The sequence below is a fragment of the Alexandromys fortis genome, unplaced genomic scaffold, assembly GCF_014885135.2.
Source record: "Alexandromys fortis isolate MF-2015 unplaced genomic scaffold, M_Fortis_MF-2015_v1.1 scaffold_18, whole genome shotgun sequence".
Lineage (NCBI taxonomy): Eukaryota > Metazoa > Chordata > Mammalia > Rodentia > Cricetidae > Alexandromys > Alexandromys fortis.
The window spans coordinates 13,316,203-13,329,182 of NW_026067897.1; the positions used below are offsets into that span (position 1 = coordinate 13,316,203).

General features: G+C 43.5%; 1 protein-coding gene across 7 annotated transcripts in view; it reads left to right on the forward strand.

The window, feature by feature from the left end:
* The window catches only part of Susd1 (sushi domain containing 1), a 107,552-nt gene that overhangs the window by 5,028 nt on the left and 89,544 nt on the right, over positions 1–12,980 (forward strand). For all 7 annotated transcript variants that reach the window (XM_050163715.1, XM_050163724.1, XM_050163697.1 and 4 more), the window contains exons 2-3: positions 2,008–2,121; positions 9,383–9,538. In XM_050163715.1, the coding sequence (XP_050019672.1) occupies positions 2,008–2,121; positions 9,383–9,538 (270 nt within the window). The remainder of the gene's footprint in view (positions 1–2,007; positions 2,122–9,382; positions 9,539–12,980) is intronic.

Genomic DNA, 12,980 nt, shown 5'->3' on the forward strand with positions numbered 1-12,980 from the left:
CTTTTTAAGAATGCGAAAGCACAACAGACTGGAGTTTGTGCAGTAAGCGCTCACATCTATCACTGTGCTTCAGTCTGGACGTTGTCTTTGTCTGAATGCTTTGGGAGTGTGTTGTACAAGTGGGTTTCTTTTGAGGAAACTCGACATTGGTTGTTTTTCTTTAAATAAAAAAAGGTCCTATATGTACATTTAGTACCACATCAGACAGTGTTTTGTTTTGTTGCTTCAACAATTCAGTATGGTTTATTTGTTTGAACTGTGCATGCAATGGTGTTTTGCCTGCATGTATGTCTATATGAGGGTATTGGAACCCCTGGAACTGGAGCTACAGACAGTTGTGAGCTGCCATGTGGGCACTGGGAATTGAACCTAGGTCCTTTGGAAGAGCAGTCAGTGCTCTTAACTGCTGAGCCATCTCCCCACCCCTAGACATAACGTTTTGCTTTAAAGTTTTATTCCATTATTCAATGATGGTCAGATAATATTTAATTTTTTTTGCATTTTTATGGTTATTAGATATTTATGGAAATTCCATGGTTAATTTGCTGCCAGTAACCATTAGTGGTTTGTTTGTTGTTTTTGATTTTATTTGTTTTTATTGTTTGGCGTTTGCTTGATAGACTCTCATTTAGTCCAGGTTGTCCTTGAATGTGTTGTCCTTTGTTAGTTAGGTAAAAAAAAAAAAAAAAAAAAGCAAAAAACATGACTGAGTATTTAGGAGTCTCCACTCTTTGTTTGGTCTTGTGCCTGGTGCGGCCTGAGGGCGAGGCTGTATTATCTGGGTAAGGATGAAGCCAAGTCTAGGATGAAATTCTATGCTGGAACATCCTCCATACTAGGCCACTCCTGAAATTACAGAGACGCGGGCAGGGCAGGAAACTCAATATTCTCCATAGCCTTGAGCAGAAATTCTTATTTAATCTCAGGTCATATATCACTATTTGGTAAATTTAGATGTTTTAAGAGTTTTAGTTTCAAATATTTCTGTTGTTTATCTAAGTAATTGGGGTCTGGCCATCCTGTCAGGACTTGGTTGTTATCTCTCTGATATCTTAAACACACTCACCTCTTCCCTAAAGTGAAAGAGATAGACTAACAGGCAGACGAGCTCTCTCCCTGGGTCTGCGTTTAGAGCTGTAGCAAGTCACATTTTAGATTTATTTTATATGTATGGGTGTTTTGCCTGCATGTATATAGTGCTCGCTGAGCTCAGAAGATCAAAAGAGGGCGTTGGACCCCTGAGACTGGAGTTACAGGTGGTTGTGAACCACCTTGTAGGTGGTAGGAATTGAACATGGGTCCTATGGAAAAACAGCCAGTACTCAACCTGTGAACTATCTCTCCAGCCCCCATTTTAGATCTCTTTATCCAACCACTAAAAATATGTGGAGTGTGTGTCTGTGTTATGCTTGTGAAGATCATATTGAAAAATCATCTTCAATCATATTGAATGTCATGATCCTCATCCTTGAGTGGTCCAGTCACAGTTCCAAGAGAGGATTAAACATCTGGAGAGATTAACATTGTTATGGGAGTGTACATATTTCGTGGGCGATTAGAAGATGTGAACAGCTTTCTTTAGGAGTGGGGGGGACTTCATGAAGAAGGAGGCATTTTGACCGGACTCTGGAAATAAAAGTGAGCTCCAGAGAAGCAGATAAGAGGGCATGGGCATCCCGGTGACGGGAGCATGGCGACCAGGTGACAAGGATGAGAACAGGTAGTGGACAGGATCTGCCCCTTCTGCTGGGAAGGTACCGTGCAGTTGGAATCTGGGACCGTGACGCTGGAGGAGTTGATGAGAAGACAGACAGCGAAGAGCATTGATTGGCAGAGGAATTTGCACTATATGTTGTGGGCAGTGCGTCACTATGGAAAGGCTTAAGGACGAGATTTGACCGGTTTTGTTTTGGTATTCAAATGTTGGCTTTCTGTAATACCTGTCCCTTGACCGAACAGTTCTCACCTCTAACCTCCTGTTTCTGAAGAGTGTGGTTTCTGATTTAGACCTAGGTGTCTGTGCCTCATGCCATGAACACGCCACATGCCAGGAAAAGGACGGGAAGAGGATCTGCATTTGCAACTATGGCTTCTGGGGCAACGGGAGGACACGGTGTGTTGGTAAGTTTCAGTGGTGGGTTATGCTGAGAATTTGAATCAAAACCAAGGGTTCTCCAGTTTTAGAGCCAGTGTCCCTGGAGGGAAAACATTATTATTTTGTTCACATTTTTAAAAAATGGGTTTTTGGCAGTTACAACAAAATCTTGGTTTTATCATTTGGATATATCCTTTTTTTTTTTTTTGGTGTTTCCAAGGAAGAACCCCTCATGTTAGATGTCGTTGACCTGAACTCTCTGGAAATTCTTTGGCTTACACAGATTTGAAGTCTGTTTTATGTCCCGACTTTAACTTAACAACAAAAGCAAATATTAAATTTCTTTATTTCTCAGGTTGTTTTGATATAAAACTATTTATCTTAATGCCATGGAAGAAAACAAATGACTAGCTTACTGTGTTTCGAATGTCCATCAGAATCTGTCCTCTGATTTTTGTAGTTCTGACCCTTTGGGATGACTTCAAGGAATACTTTAAGATAGCTTGAAGGTTGTTTAGACTAGAGGCAGCTGAGAGTCTTTTTTTTTTTTTTTTTTTTTTGGCTCATGGTGTCCATGCTAGTATAATCAGATAGCATTGAGATTAAAGCACAATTCAGAGAGAATGTCACAAATTTAATTATAATAAATTTAATTATAATAAAAGTGGCAGTGACTTCTCAGTTTTCTCCTTGCTATGTGCTGTAAAAGTGTTGCCTTGTAGCTGTGAACTGGCAGCATCTATACCCTTGTTATACCTTTGTGTTGGTTTTCATGTGTGACTGTGTGTGTGTGTGTGTGGTGCATGTGTCTGGTGTATGCACATGTATGTGTCTGTGGAGAGGTATGTGCAGAGGCCTGAGGAAGATGTTCAGAGTTTCCCATTGAACCCAGAACTAGATTGTCAACCAAGGAGCCCCAGTCATTCTCCCTGGCCATATCTGGCTTTTCCTCTGCTCCCCTCCCCTCCCCTCCTCTTCTCTACTCTTCCTCCCTCCCTCCCTTCCTTCCCTCCCTCCCTCCCTCCCTCCCTCCCTCCCTCCCCCCCTCCCTCCCTCCCTTTCTTCCTTTCTTTCATTCTTTCTTGAAACAGGGTCTCTCTACATAACCCTGGCTGTCTTGAAAGTCATTATGAAGCACCTGTCTTTCCTCCTGAGGACTAGGATTAAAAGTGTACCCCACCAGGTCTGGCCATGCCTGGCTTTTTACAGGGGTTCTGCCTGGGGCTTTGAACTTATTCCCTCATGCTTGAGTATCAAATGTTTTTAGCCTGCTGAGCCAACCCCCTAACCCTTTGTCCTGATGTGAATTTTCTTTTGTTTAACTTCTTAAAGAAAAACAATTTAATCCTGCGTTCAAATAGTCACAGTCCAGAGGTTAGGCGAGTCGCATTCCACTTCACAGCTAAAGCTGTCCCTGTGACCCACCGTTGCCTTTTCTGCAGACCGGACTTCACAGGCTTTGAGCAGTCTCACTAGACTAGCGGCCTTCTCCCCTTAGCCCTGTGGCTGCTCTGCACTCTTATTCCTTAGGGAATTTCCGCTGTTTCCCCCCTCCACCAGTACCTGCTCTTTTTTTCTAACAGCTGAAGTTGAGGAACTGGGTGGGGCTTCCCCTAAAGCAGTGGTCTCTCAGCCTGTGGGTTGTAATCCCTTTGTGTGTGTGTGTGTGTGTGGGGGTGCCGAATAACCCTTTCATGGGGTCGCTTAAGATCATTGGAAAACAGACAATTACCTGACTATTTATAACAGTAGCAAAATTACAGTTATGGGGTAGCAGTAAAAATAATGTTATGATTGGGGGTCACCACAACATGAGGAACTGTATTAAGGGGTCACAGCATTAGGAAGGTTGAGAGCCACTGCTCTAAGGAATTCCTCCCCTCCTGCATCCTAGCTGTGCTCTTGATTGCTCTTTGACTTCTAAGCAACGGGTGCATCTCCTAGGAGAGGAGAGACCTTCGCACACTTCTGTGTTTGTTCCTATTGGTCACTGCCGGTCCTCGTACATGGCTTGCTACGTGCGCACTGGAGGTTACTAGTGAGGTTACACCTGTGCCAAACGCACCATAGTATGGCATTATATCGAAGGGCTTAAGAATGCGATAACTTTCTACAAACCTAAATAGCCCAGTTGAAACCTTCAGGGGAACCTTGTATTAATTTAAATGAGACATATCTCCTCTAGGCTTGAGTGTTTGGACACTTGGTCCCTCGTTCATGGTGCTGTTTGGCAAGGTGGTGCAGCCTTGCTGGAGGAAGTATGTCGTTGGAGGTAGGCTTTGAGAGGTCATAGCTGCACCCCACTTCTCGTTTGCTCTCTCTGCTTCATGCTTGTGGCTGAAGATGTGAGCTCTCAGCTTCCTGCTCCTGCAGCCATGCCTGCTGCTTGCTGCTGTGCCTCTACACCTCTGGAACTGGAGGCCTAAATTAACGTTTCGTCTTTAAGCTGCCTTGTCATGGTGTTTTATCGCAAGAGTAGGAAAGTCACTAACGCAGACGTGTGCTGAGAAAGAATGACAAAGACCCAGGCACAGATCGGCTTGTGCCTGGAAGCTCTGTGTAGCGTTTGTCAGCCGAGCTGTGCACTTGACCTAGCTGTGACTTGAGAGTTCAGTTGCCCCAATCTCTCAGGCAAATCTTAACAAGGATAGTTTTACCTGTAGGTTGTATACTAGATTCATCTGAAAAATTCAAAGGGTGCTGGGGATACAGCAGCCCCCTGTGCTGTGAAGGCTGAGGCCGGAGGATTTGGAGTCTGAACATCAGCTTGGATTACATAGCAAGATCTTACCTCAGAAAACAACACAACAGCATGTGGGGTGTAGTTTTTAATCTGTGTGCACCAGTCTATTGAGTGTGAGTTGTGTCTGTGAGTGCGCGCTTGTAGAGGCCAGAAGGAGGCCTTGGAGCCCCCAAAGCTGAAGTTGCAGGTGGTTGTAAACCGCCCAGTGGGTGCTGGGAACTGAACTTGGCTCTTCTTCAAGAGTAGCAAGCACTCTAAACTGCAGAGCCATCTCTCCATCTCTAACAAAGTATTTTAAAAAGTCACATAAGGAAATGGAAAAGGAGGGGCTGTCGAGATAGTTAGATTGGTAAGTCAAGGTGCTTGCTACCAAGCTTGACTACCTGGAGTTCAGTTCCTGGAACCTGCACGGTGGAGAAGAACCCACTCCTACAAGCTGTCCTTTGACTTCCACACGCATGCCGCGTGCCCACAAAAGCAGGCAGGCAGGCAGGCAGATAGACAGACACACATACAGATACATGAATGCATAAATAAATAGCTGTAATTTAAAAATAAAAGTGAAAATGGAAGAAATATCCAAAGGGTCCCCCCCCCCACCGCCCCAGGTTGTATTTTGGAGAAGTGAGTATCATTCTGAGAGACAACCTGATTGGAGGAAGTCATCAGTGGCCCTACCTGTCGGCTCTTTTGTCCAACATGGAGGAGGTATGTTTACCACCTCTGTAGGCCATGCTCACAGCCCCCAGCCCCAGGGATGCAGCGGGTCTGTGTTGCCGTTAAGCAACTAGTAGCAAGCTGCTCACAAACCCCATTTAAGTTCAGGACCTCCTGAAAGAGCCAAAGCTGTTTGTGCACGAATCAGGAAGATGGCTCTTACAGAGCCCTGCAGTGTTTGCTGCAAATGCTGGGTTAGGAAGATTTTTCTTGAAGGAGCTACGCCTCTGTGCACCACCAGCAAACAGAGCATATCTGAAAAAAATGCAGCTACCAAGAAGCTTCACTTGGCTCCCACTTTTGTAGATCTAGAAGTCCTGTTTTCTTCTTTCTTTCTTTCTTTCTTTCTTTCTTTTTTTTAAAGCTTTTTTAGGTCTTATGTGGATCCATGCCTCAGTTGGTAGGCGCCATTTGTAAGCAAAGACTGTTCTTATGTTTTCTGGCCACCCTGACCCGAATAATCACACAGAAACTATATTAATTACAACACTGTTTGGCCAATAGCTTAGGCATATTCCTAGCTAACTCTTACATCTTAAATTAATTCATTTCTATCTGTGTATCACTATGAGGTTGTGGCCTACTGGTAAGGTTCCTGTATCTTTCTCCTTTGATAGCTACATGGCATCTGTCTGACTACACCTTCTTTCTCCCTGCATTCAGTTTAGTTTTCCTGTCTAGCTCTATTCTGCCCTGCCAAAGCTAGAACAGTTTCTTTATTAACCAATGGTTAAAAAAAAGCATTTTTATGTGGGAACCCCACATCACATTTTATTGGTACATAGAATTGCTCATCATAAATACCTGTGTGTGTGTGTGTGTGTGTGTGTGTGTGTGTTGGTGGGGGTGGGGTATCGTTGTTGCTTTGACTTTTTTGTTTTGTTTTGTTTTGCTTTTTTGAGACAAGATTTTTCATTGCATCCTTGTCTGGCCTGAAACTTACTATGTAGACTAGAATGGCCTCAGATTCACAAAGATCTGCTTGTTTCTGCCTCCCAAGTGCTGGGATTAAAGGCATGCATGACTATGACCTGTCATGGGCATATTCTATGGCAGCTTTCAAGGTCTATAAGCACGGGTGAGATGTAAAGAAAAAGTTTCCTGACCCAACACACTGGAAATCAGAGAAGGAGAGAGTTTAACTTCATTTTGCCCTCTCGTTTTCTTTAGCTAATGACACCCAAGGCAGCCTTCAGTCATCTGTGTTCTAGCTGCTCTATACCTGGTGATCACCATGGCTCACAGAGATCACTGATGGGCAGTGTGTTTCCTGGGAGCTGACAATCCTAATTTTCTAGCTGGGTCATTGGACATAAAATTAATCTTAGGGGTAGGAAAGATGATTCAATGGCTAAAAGCATGTACTGTTCTTGCAGAGGACCTGGGTATAGCAGCTCCCAAATCATGACACAGAGACTTCTTTTTTTTTCAGCCTGAAATAATTTATTTTATTTTTTTAATTGTTTTTAATTGAGCTATATATTTTTTCTCCACTCCCCCCCTTCCTTTCCCCTCCTCTTCTAATGTCTCCCATGGTCCCCATGTTCCCAATTTACTCAGGAGATCTTGTTGTTGTTTTTTTTTCTATGTCCCATGTAGTTTAGATCCATGTATGCCTCTCTTAGGGTCCTCATTGTTATCTAGTTTCTCTGGTATTGTGAATTGTAGGCTGGTTTTTCTTTACTTTATGTCTAAAAGTCACTTATGAGTAAGTACATATGATATTTGTTTTCTGGGTCTGAGTTACCTCACTCAATATGTTTTCTAGATCCATTCATTTGCCCACAAATTTCAAGATATCATTGGTTTTTTTTTTAGGTTGTTTCCAGGTTCTGGCTATAATAAACAATGCTGCTATGAACATAGTTGAACACATGTCTTTGTGGTACAATTGAGCATTCTCAATTGTGTACCCAAAAGTGGTATTGCTGGGTATTGAGGTAGACACAGAAACTTCTTATTAGTTACGAATGCTTGGCCTTATTCTATGCTTGTCCCACTAGCTCTTATAACTTCATTTAACCTGTTTCTCTTCATCTACATTTTGCCCACAGGCTTTCATCTTTCATTCTGTATGTCCTACTTTCACAGTCTCCTCTGTGTCTGGCTGGCCAGCCCTGAGTGCCTTCCTCTCTTTCTCCCTTGTTCTCTCTTTCTCTCTTATCCTGAGCCTAGATCCATCCTCCTACTTATTTTCCCTGCCCACCAACCCCACCTATGTCGGGGTCAGCATTGATAGACATTCCTCTCGCCAGGACAGAGGCATGGGGGTTAAAAATATAGTAAAGAATATGAAGATGCAAATGAAAATAATAAAACGGAGAAACATATAGTATAGTATCGGGAGGGTATTTCCATGAGTACTGAAAATTAGCCTGCATTTAATTTCCAACTGCCTAAAATAACCCTGATCCCAAAAGGTAGGAGTAAGACAAAAGACTGATTAACACGATACAAGGAAATGAACAGGCCAATGGAAGGTCACTGGCTACTCCATACTTAGTTAAACAGTCCGTTGCTAGAACAAGTCACGCTCACACATTAGACCAAAACATTCTGTAGACAAACCACTCCCTGGGTGGAATCCAAAGTTAAGTCCATAAAGGGAACTGGAACTTAGTTGGATCCTTTAGACTCTTGTTTGAAGTAGGAGCAGATATAAGCCTGGAGTACAAGGTCTGGCTATTAGCCACACCTGTTGGACAATAACCTTGAGAGAATAGAACTCTCTGTTCCTCGCTAGGAGGGAACTTTGAGGTAGAAGCACAATAACACAGAACACATAGCTAGCCAACACTTAATATTAGCACTAATTCTCTAATACTGAAAAGACCAAGAAAATGGCTGAGTTGGAAACGGGATTTTTCTAGGCTTGCTTTCTCTGGCTAACCAAATGTCTATTGAGTTAAATTCATTAAGATTGTGTGTGTGTGTGTGTGCACGCGCACGTGTGTGTGGCACCAGGTAATTTCATACATCTTTGTGTGTATTCTTATTGGTGTGTGCATGTAGTGGTCAGAGGTCAACCTGACCTAGTGTTGGCTCCTCGCCTTCCACCTTGTTGCAGTGTCTTTTGTTGCTCGCTAGGACTCTCCTGTCTCCATCTCCTGTTTCTCCACAGGAGCACTGGGATCTGCAAACACTTTATCCACGGAGACATCTCCCAGTCATTACGCTTTTAAATTTTATTTTTGTTACATTTTATCTGTGTATGTGCACGCATATGTCAGTGTGTCACACTTGGAGGTCAGAGGACAACTTTTGGGAATTCTTTTCCTGCCCTATGTAGGTCCTGAGGATAGAATCGAGGTTGTCAAACCTCTGGCAAGCACCTTTATTCTCTAAACTGCCTAGCTGACCCACCAATGTCTTTATTTATTTATTTATTTATTTATTTATTTATTTATTTATTTTCAATGTCTTATTTTAAAAGCATTATCACTCTCATGGGATTGAACCCAGAACCTCATGGATCTTAGCAACAGGGACCTCTTTACAGAGTTACATCCTCAACCTTTTATGATTTTTTTTCTCAAATGTGAAAAAAATTCAAAAATAACCTGCTGCCAATTTTCAAGTAAGATGTATTTGATTCCCAGATTATAAAGTTGTCTTTCTCGTGTGGTTTTGTATGCACCAGGTATGTAATTCTGTGAGTCCAGTCCCTTCTAGTCTGGAAAGCATGAGACTGGAGAAACAAATGGATCAGTAAGCTGTAGTCAGAGAGTAGAGATCCCGTAGTCTACAGAGAGCGAGAGGATTCTGGGAGGATGCATGGTGTGGGTAGACGGCTTTGGTGTGAGTTGTTTCCGCGTACCCATCTGCAGATAAAGACGAGTGCCAGTTCGGAGCCACTGTGATCTGTGGGAACCACACCTCCTGCCACAACACACCTGGAGGGTTCTACTGCATTTGCCACAAAGGCTATCGGGCTACAAATAACAACAGGACGTTCATTCCCAACGATGGCACTTTCTGTACAGGTACTAAATGGGGCTGTGGTGATGACCACTTGGGGATGGCACCGGTAGCTGATGGGTAGAGAGTAGAATCACGGTGGAAAGCCTTGAACTTGAACAGACACCTAGTAGTACTAGTCAGTATTAGAGAATTAATGCTAACATTGTGTGTTGTCTGGCATTATGTCAACTTGACACAAGTTAGAGTCACTTGGGAAGAGGAGACCTCAACTGAAGAGATGCCTCCATCAGACTGGCAAACATGGCAGACAGGCAAGCCTGTCAGGCGTTTTCTTGATGAGGGGTTAATGTGGGAGGGTCCAGCTCACTGTGGATGCTGCCGCCTCTGGGCAGGGTGTCTTGGTTGTTATAAGAAGCCAGGCTGAGCAAGCAAGGAAAGCAAGCCGGTAAGCAACATTCCTCCATGGCTTCCATTTCAGTTCCTGCCTCTGGGTTCCTGTCCTGACTTCTCTCAGTGATGGAGTGTGAGCTGAGGGTTGTAAGATTAAAAGAAACCCTTTCCTTCCCAAGTTGTTTGTAGCCATGCTTTCTTATTCCAGCCATGTAAACCCCAACAAAGGCATATTGTTAGCTGGGATCATGGTATTGTGATCTATAGAATGTTATTATTTTGAGAGATGAATTGTCTGGAGCATTATTATGAAGTATTTTGTGTTTTGATTTCTGTGAGCTGTTTTATTTTATTTTATTTTATTTTATTTTATTTTATTTTCGAGACAGGGTTTCTCTGTGGCTTTGGAGCCTGTCCTGGAACTAGCTCTGTAGACCAGGCTGGTCTCGAACTCACAGAGATCCGCCTGCCTCTGACTCCCGAGTGCTGGGATTAAAGGCGTGCGCCACCACTGCCCGTCTCTGTGAGCTGTTTTAAATGACGAAATATGAACAGCAATTGAATAACTTGTGATATTGGAGGTTGGGCATCTGGTAATTGATTGTACTGTTTTTTATGTTTTATGTCTTTAAAAATTTTTAATTTATTATGTATGTTTATGAATATATGTGTTTGTGTGTACATGTATGATGTGTGTGTGTGCACACGCGTGAGAGAGAGAGAGAGAGAGAGAGAGAGAGAGAGAGAGAGAGAGAGAAATAGGTTGTGTGTACAGTGTGTGTGCTTGCATGTGCACAGTGTATTTGTGTGGCAGGGGTTCAGAGAACTACCTTCAGGAGTTCTGTTCTTTCACTGCCCAATCTGGGGATTGAACTCAGACTATGAGGCTTGAGCAGTCGGCTCTCATACCCACTGAGCCATCTTGATGACCTTTCTATAATGAACAATCAGGCTGGCCTCTCTGGAGCCAGTGTGCCAGCTCTATGTTCCTGTAACTAAGCACAACACCCATAAGCACCAAGGGTTTCTGTGCCTCTTAGGAGGTCTAAGCATTGTCGTCACCAAGAGGACTTGCCACCACAGGACTCTGTGAAGAACGTGACTTTTGGTGACAAGTAACCTTGTCAGTGAGATTCCTGGGCGTATGTTGATTGAACAGAAGCCGGAGCAAAGCCCTCCTCATGTTCATGACTCTGGGTGAACTCTGCGTCTAGGTAGCAAACCCAATAGGCCGGCTCTTCAGCTTTCTCAGGTTCCCCATTGGTCACAAAGGGGAGAGGCCAGAAACTCCTCTTGGTTCTGAGATCTTGGTGTAGACTCTCTGACTGCTTAAAGGCTTGGTGGCGTTTAACAAGGTTTTCAGAGAAACAAGAAAAACAGAGCATCTTTAATCTTTCTGTGGCTAGGAACTGCAGATTCTGGCCTCCGCCGTTCTGCTTGATCTGTGCTAAGACAAAATTCCTGGAAGGATAAATTCATACATCCAGCTTTTTCTTAGTAAGAATAAATGTATCCTCTCAAAGAACACATTGTATCCAGTGTCCTGTTGTTTCTGCAACAAGTTACTGGCTGTGTGGTTTTAAAACTGTGATGTTGCCACATTAAATTAGGACATTATAAGGCAGAGATGCTTTTTTGGCCTTGGGGTCTTGTTTTTTCTTTTTTTCGAAGACAGGCTTTGTCTGTGTAGTCCTGACTGTCCTGGAGCTTATCCTGGAACCCACTCTGTAGACCAGGCTGTCCTCAAACTCAGATTGGGACTGGAACTGGGTTGCCTCTGTCTCTTTAGTTCTGGGATCAAAGGCGTGTACCACTATGCCTGGGGAGATGCTAATTTTAAAAACCATGTATGATGATGATCTATTATCTGGCTCGTTCACATACATTTCTTTTCTGCCAAGGCAGTACCACTGGGAGGTGACAGGCGGACGTTAATTTCACTGTTCTGGTGCTAGAGAAAGATGAGCAAAGGTGTTATCTGGAACCCAAGGGTAGCCCTTATCTTAACAGCGAGGGACGGACCTGGGGGATGTTCTAGGACATGTGATACCTGAAACCGCTCTTTCAAAACTGTATCAGTATTGTTCTGAAGGATGCATTCAACTTTTAAGAGTTAGGAAGACTGACCAGGTGTGACGGCTCACGCCTTTAACCTTAGCACTTGAGAGGCAGAGGCTCTCTGTGAGTTCTAAGTCAACCTGTTATACACAGCAGGTTCGAGGCCAGGCAGAGTTACACTACACAGTACCCATTTCTAAAAGAAAAAAAGAAAACAAACAAAGAAACAAAAACACCCAAAAGACAGGAAGAAAGAATGGAGCTGGGTTGAAGAGTGGTAGAAGTCTTACCTAGTATAGGCAGGGCCCTGGGTTTCATCTCTGGTTTGCACACTAAACAGAAGTTAGAAAGGTGAAGGGTGGGGGCAAAGAACAGGAAGAGAGAGAAGGAAATGTTTTCTGCAAGGGTCAAAGAGGTGTCAGCCAAACCAAAGCCAACCTGCCTGGAACAAAATCCTGCATAGGCCCTGACAGATTTATTCCATTTCTGGCAATTTTTGGTGATCCTTCCCTTTTTGGAAAAAGAGACACAATTCACATTCACCAATTTCCCTTCTTCTGAAGTGTTAATTCAGTGGGTTTAGAATATTTACAAAGTCAGGTTACTACTGTTGGCATTGCTGTAACCCCACAAGGAAGTCCGTGTTCATTGCCCGTCATTCCTTTGACTTTTCATTTCGGGGTCTCTGTTGACCCCTTGTAAAAGCTGTAATTTTTCTTATTGGTGTTGAGAAGCCCAATGCCTCAGAATCAGTTGCCAGAGAGACATGAGTGGATGCTGGTTGGGGTGTAGTTCAAGTTTGGGGGGTATCAGCCTTTATCCAGTTTTGTTTGGAGCCTCACCCTGAGGGATCTTCTTCCGGGAATATGTTGTAATTTGCAGACTTTAAGTCAGGCTCCAGAGCTGATGACAGACGTCTTGGGAGGTCACTCGCGCTAGAGGAGGAATGAGCTATAGTGGTTTTAGAGTGGGCTGACCTCAGTCAATTCTAAAGAATCAGGAGATGCTCTGGTGTCCAGAGATGCCTGTAGTAGTGACTCTTGCAAGTCACAGTAA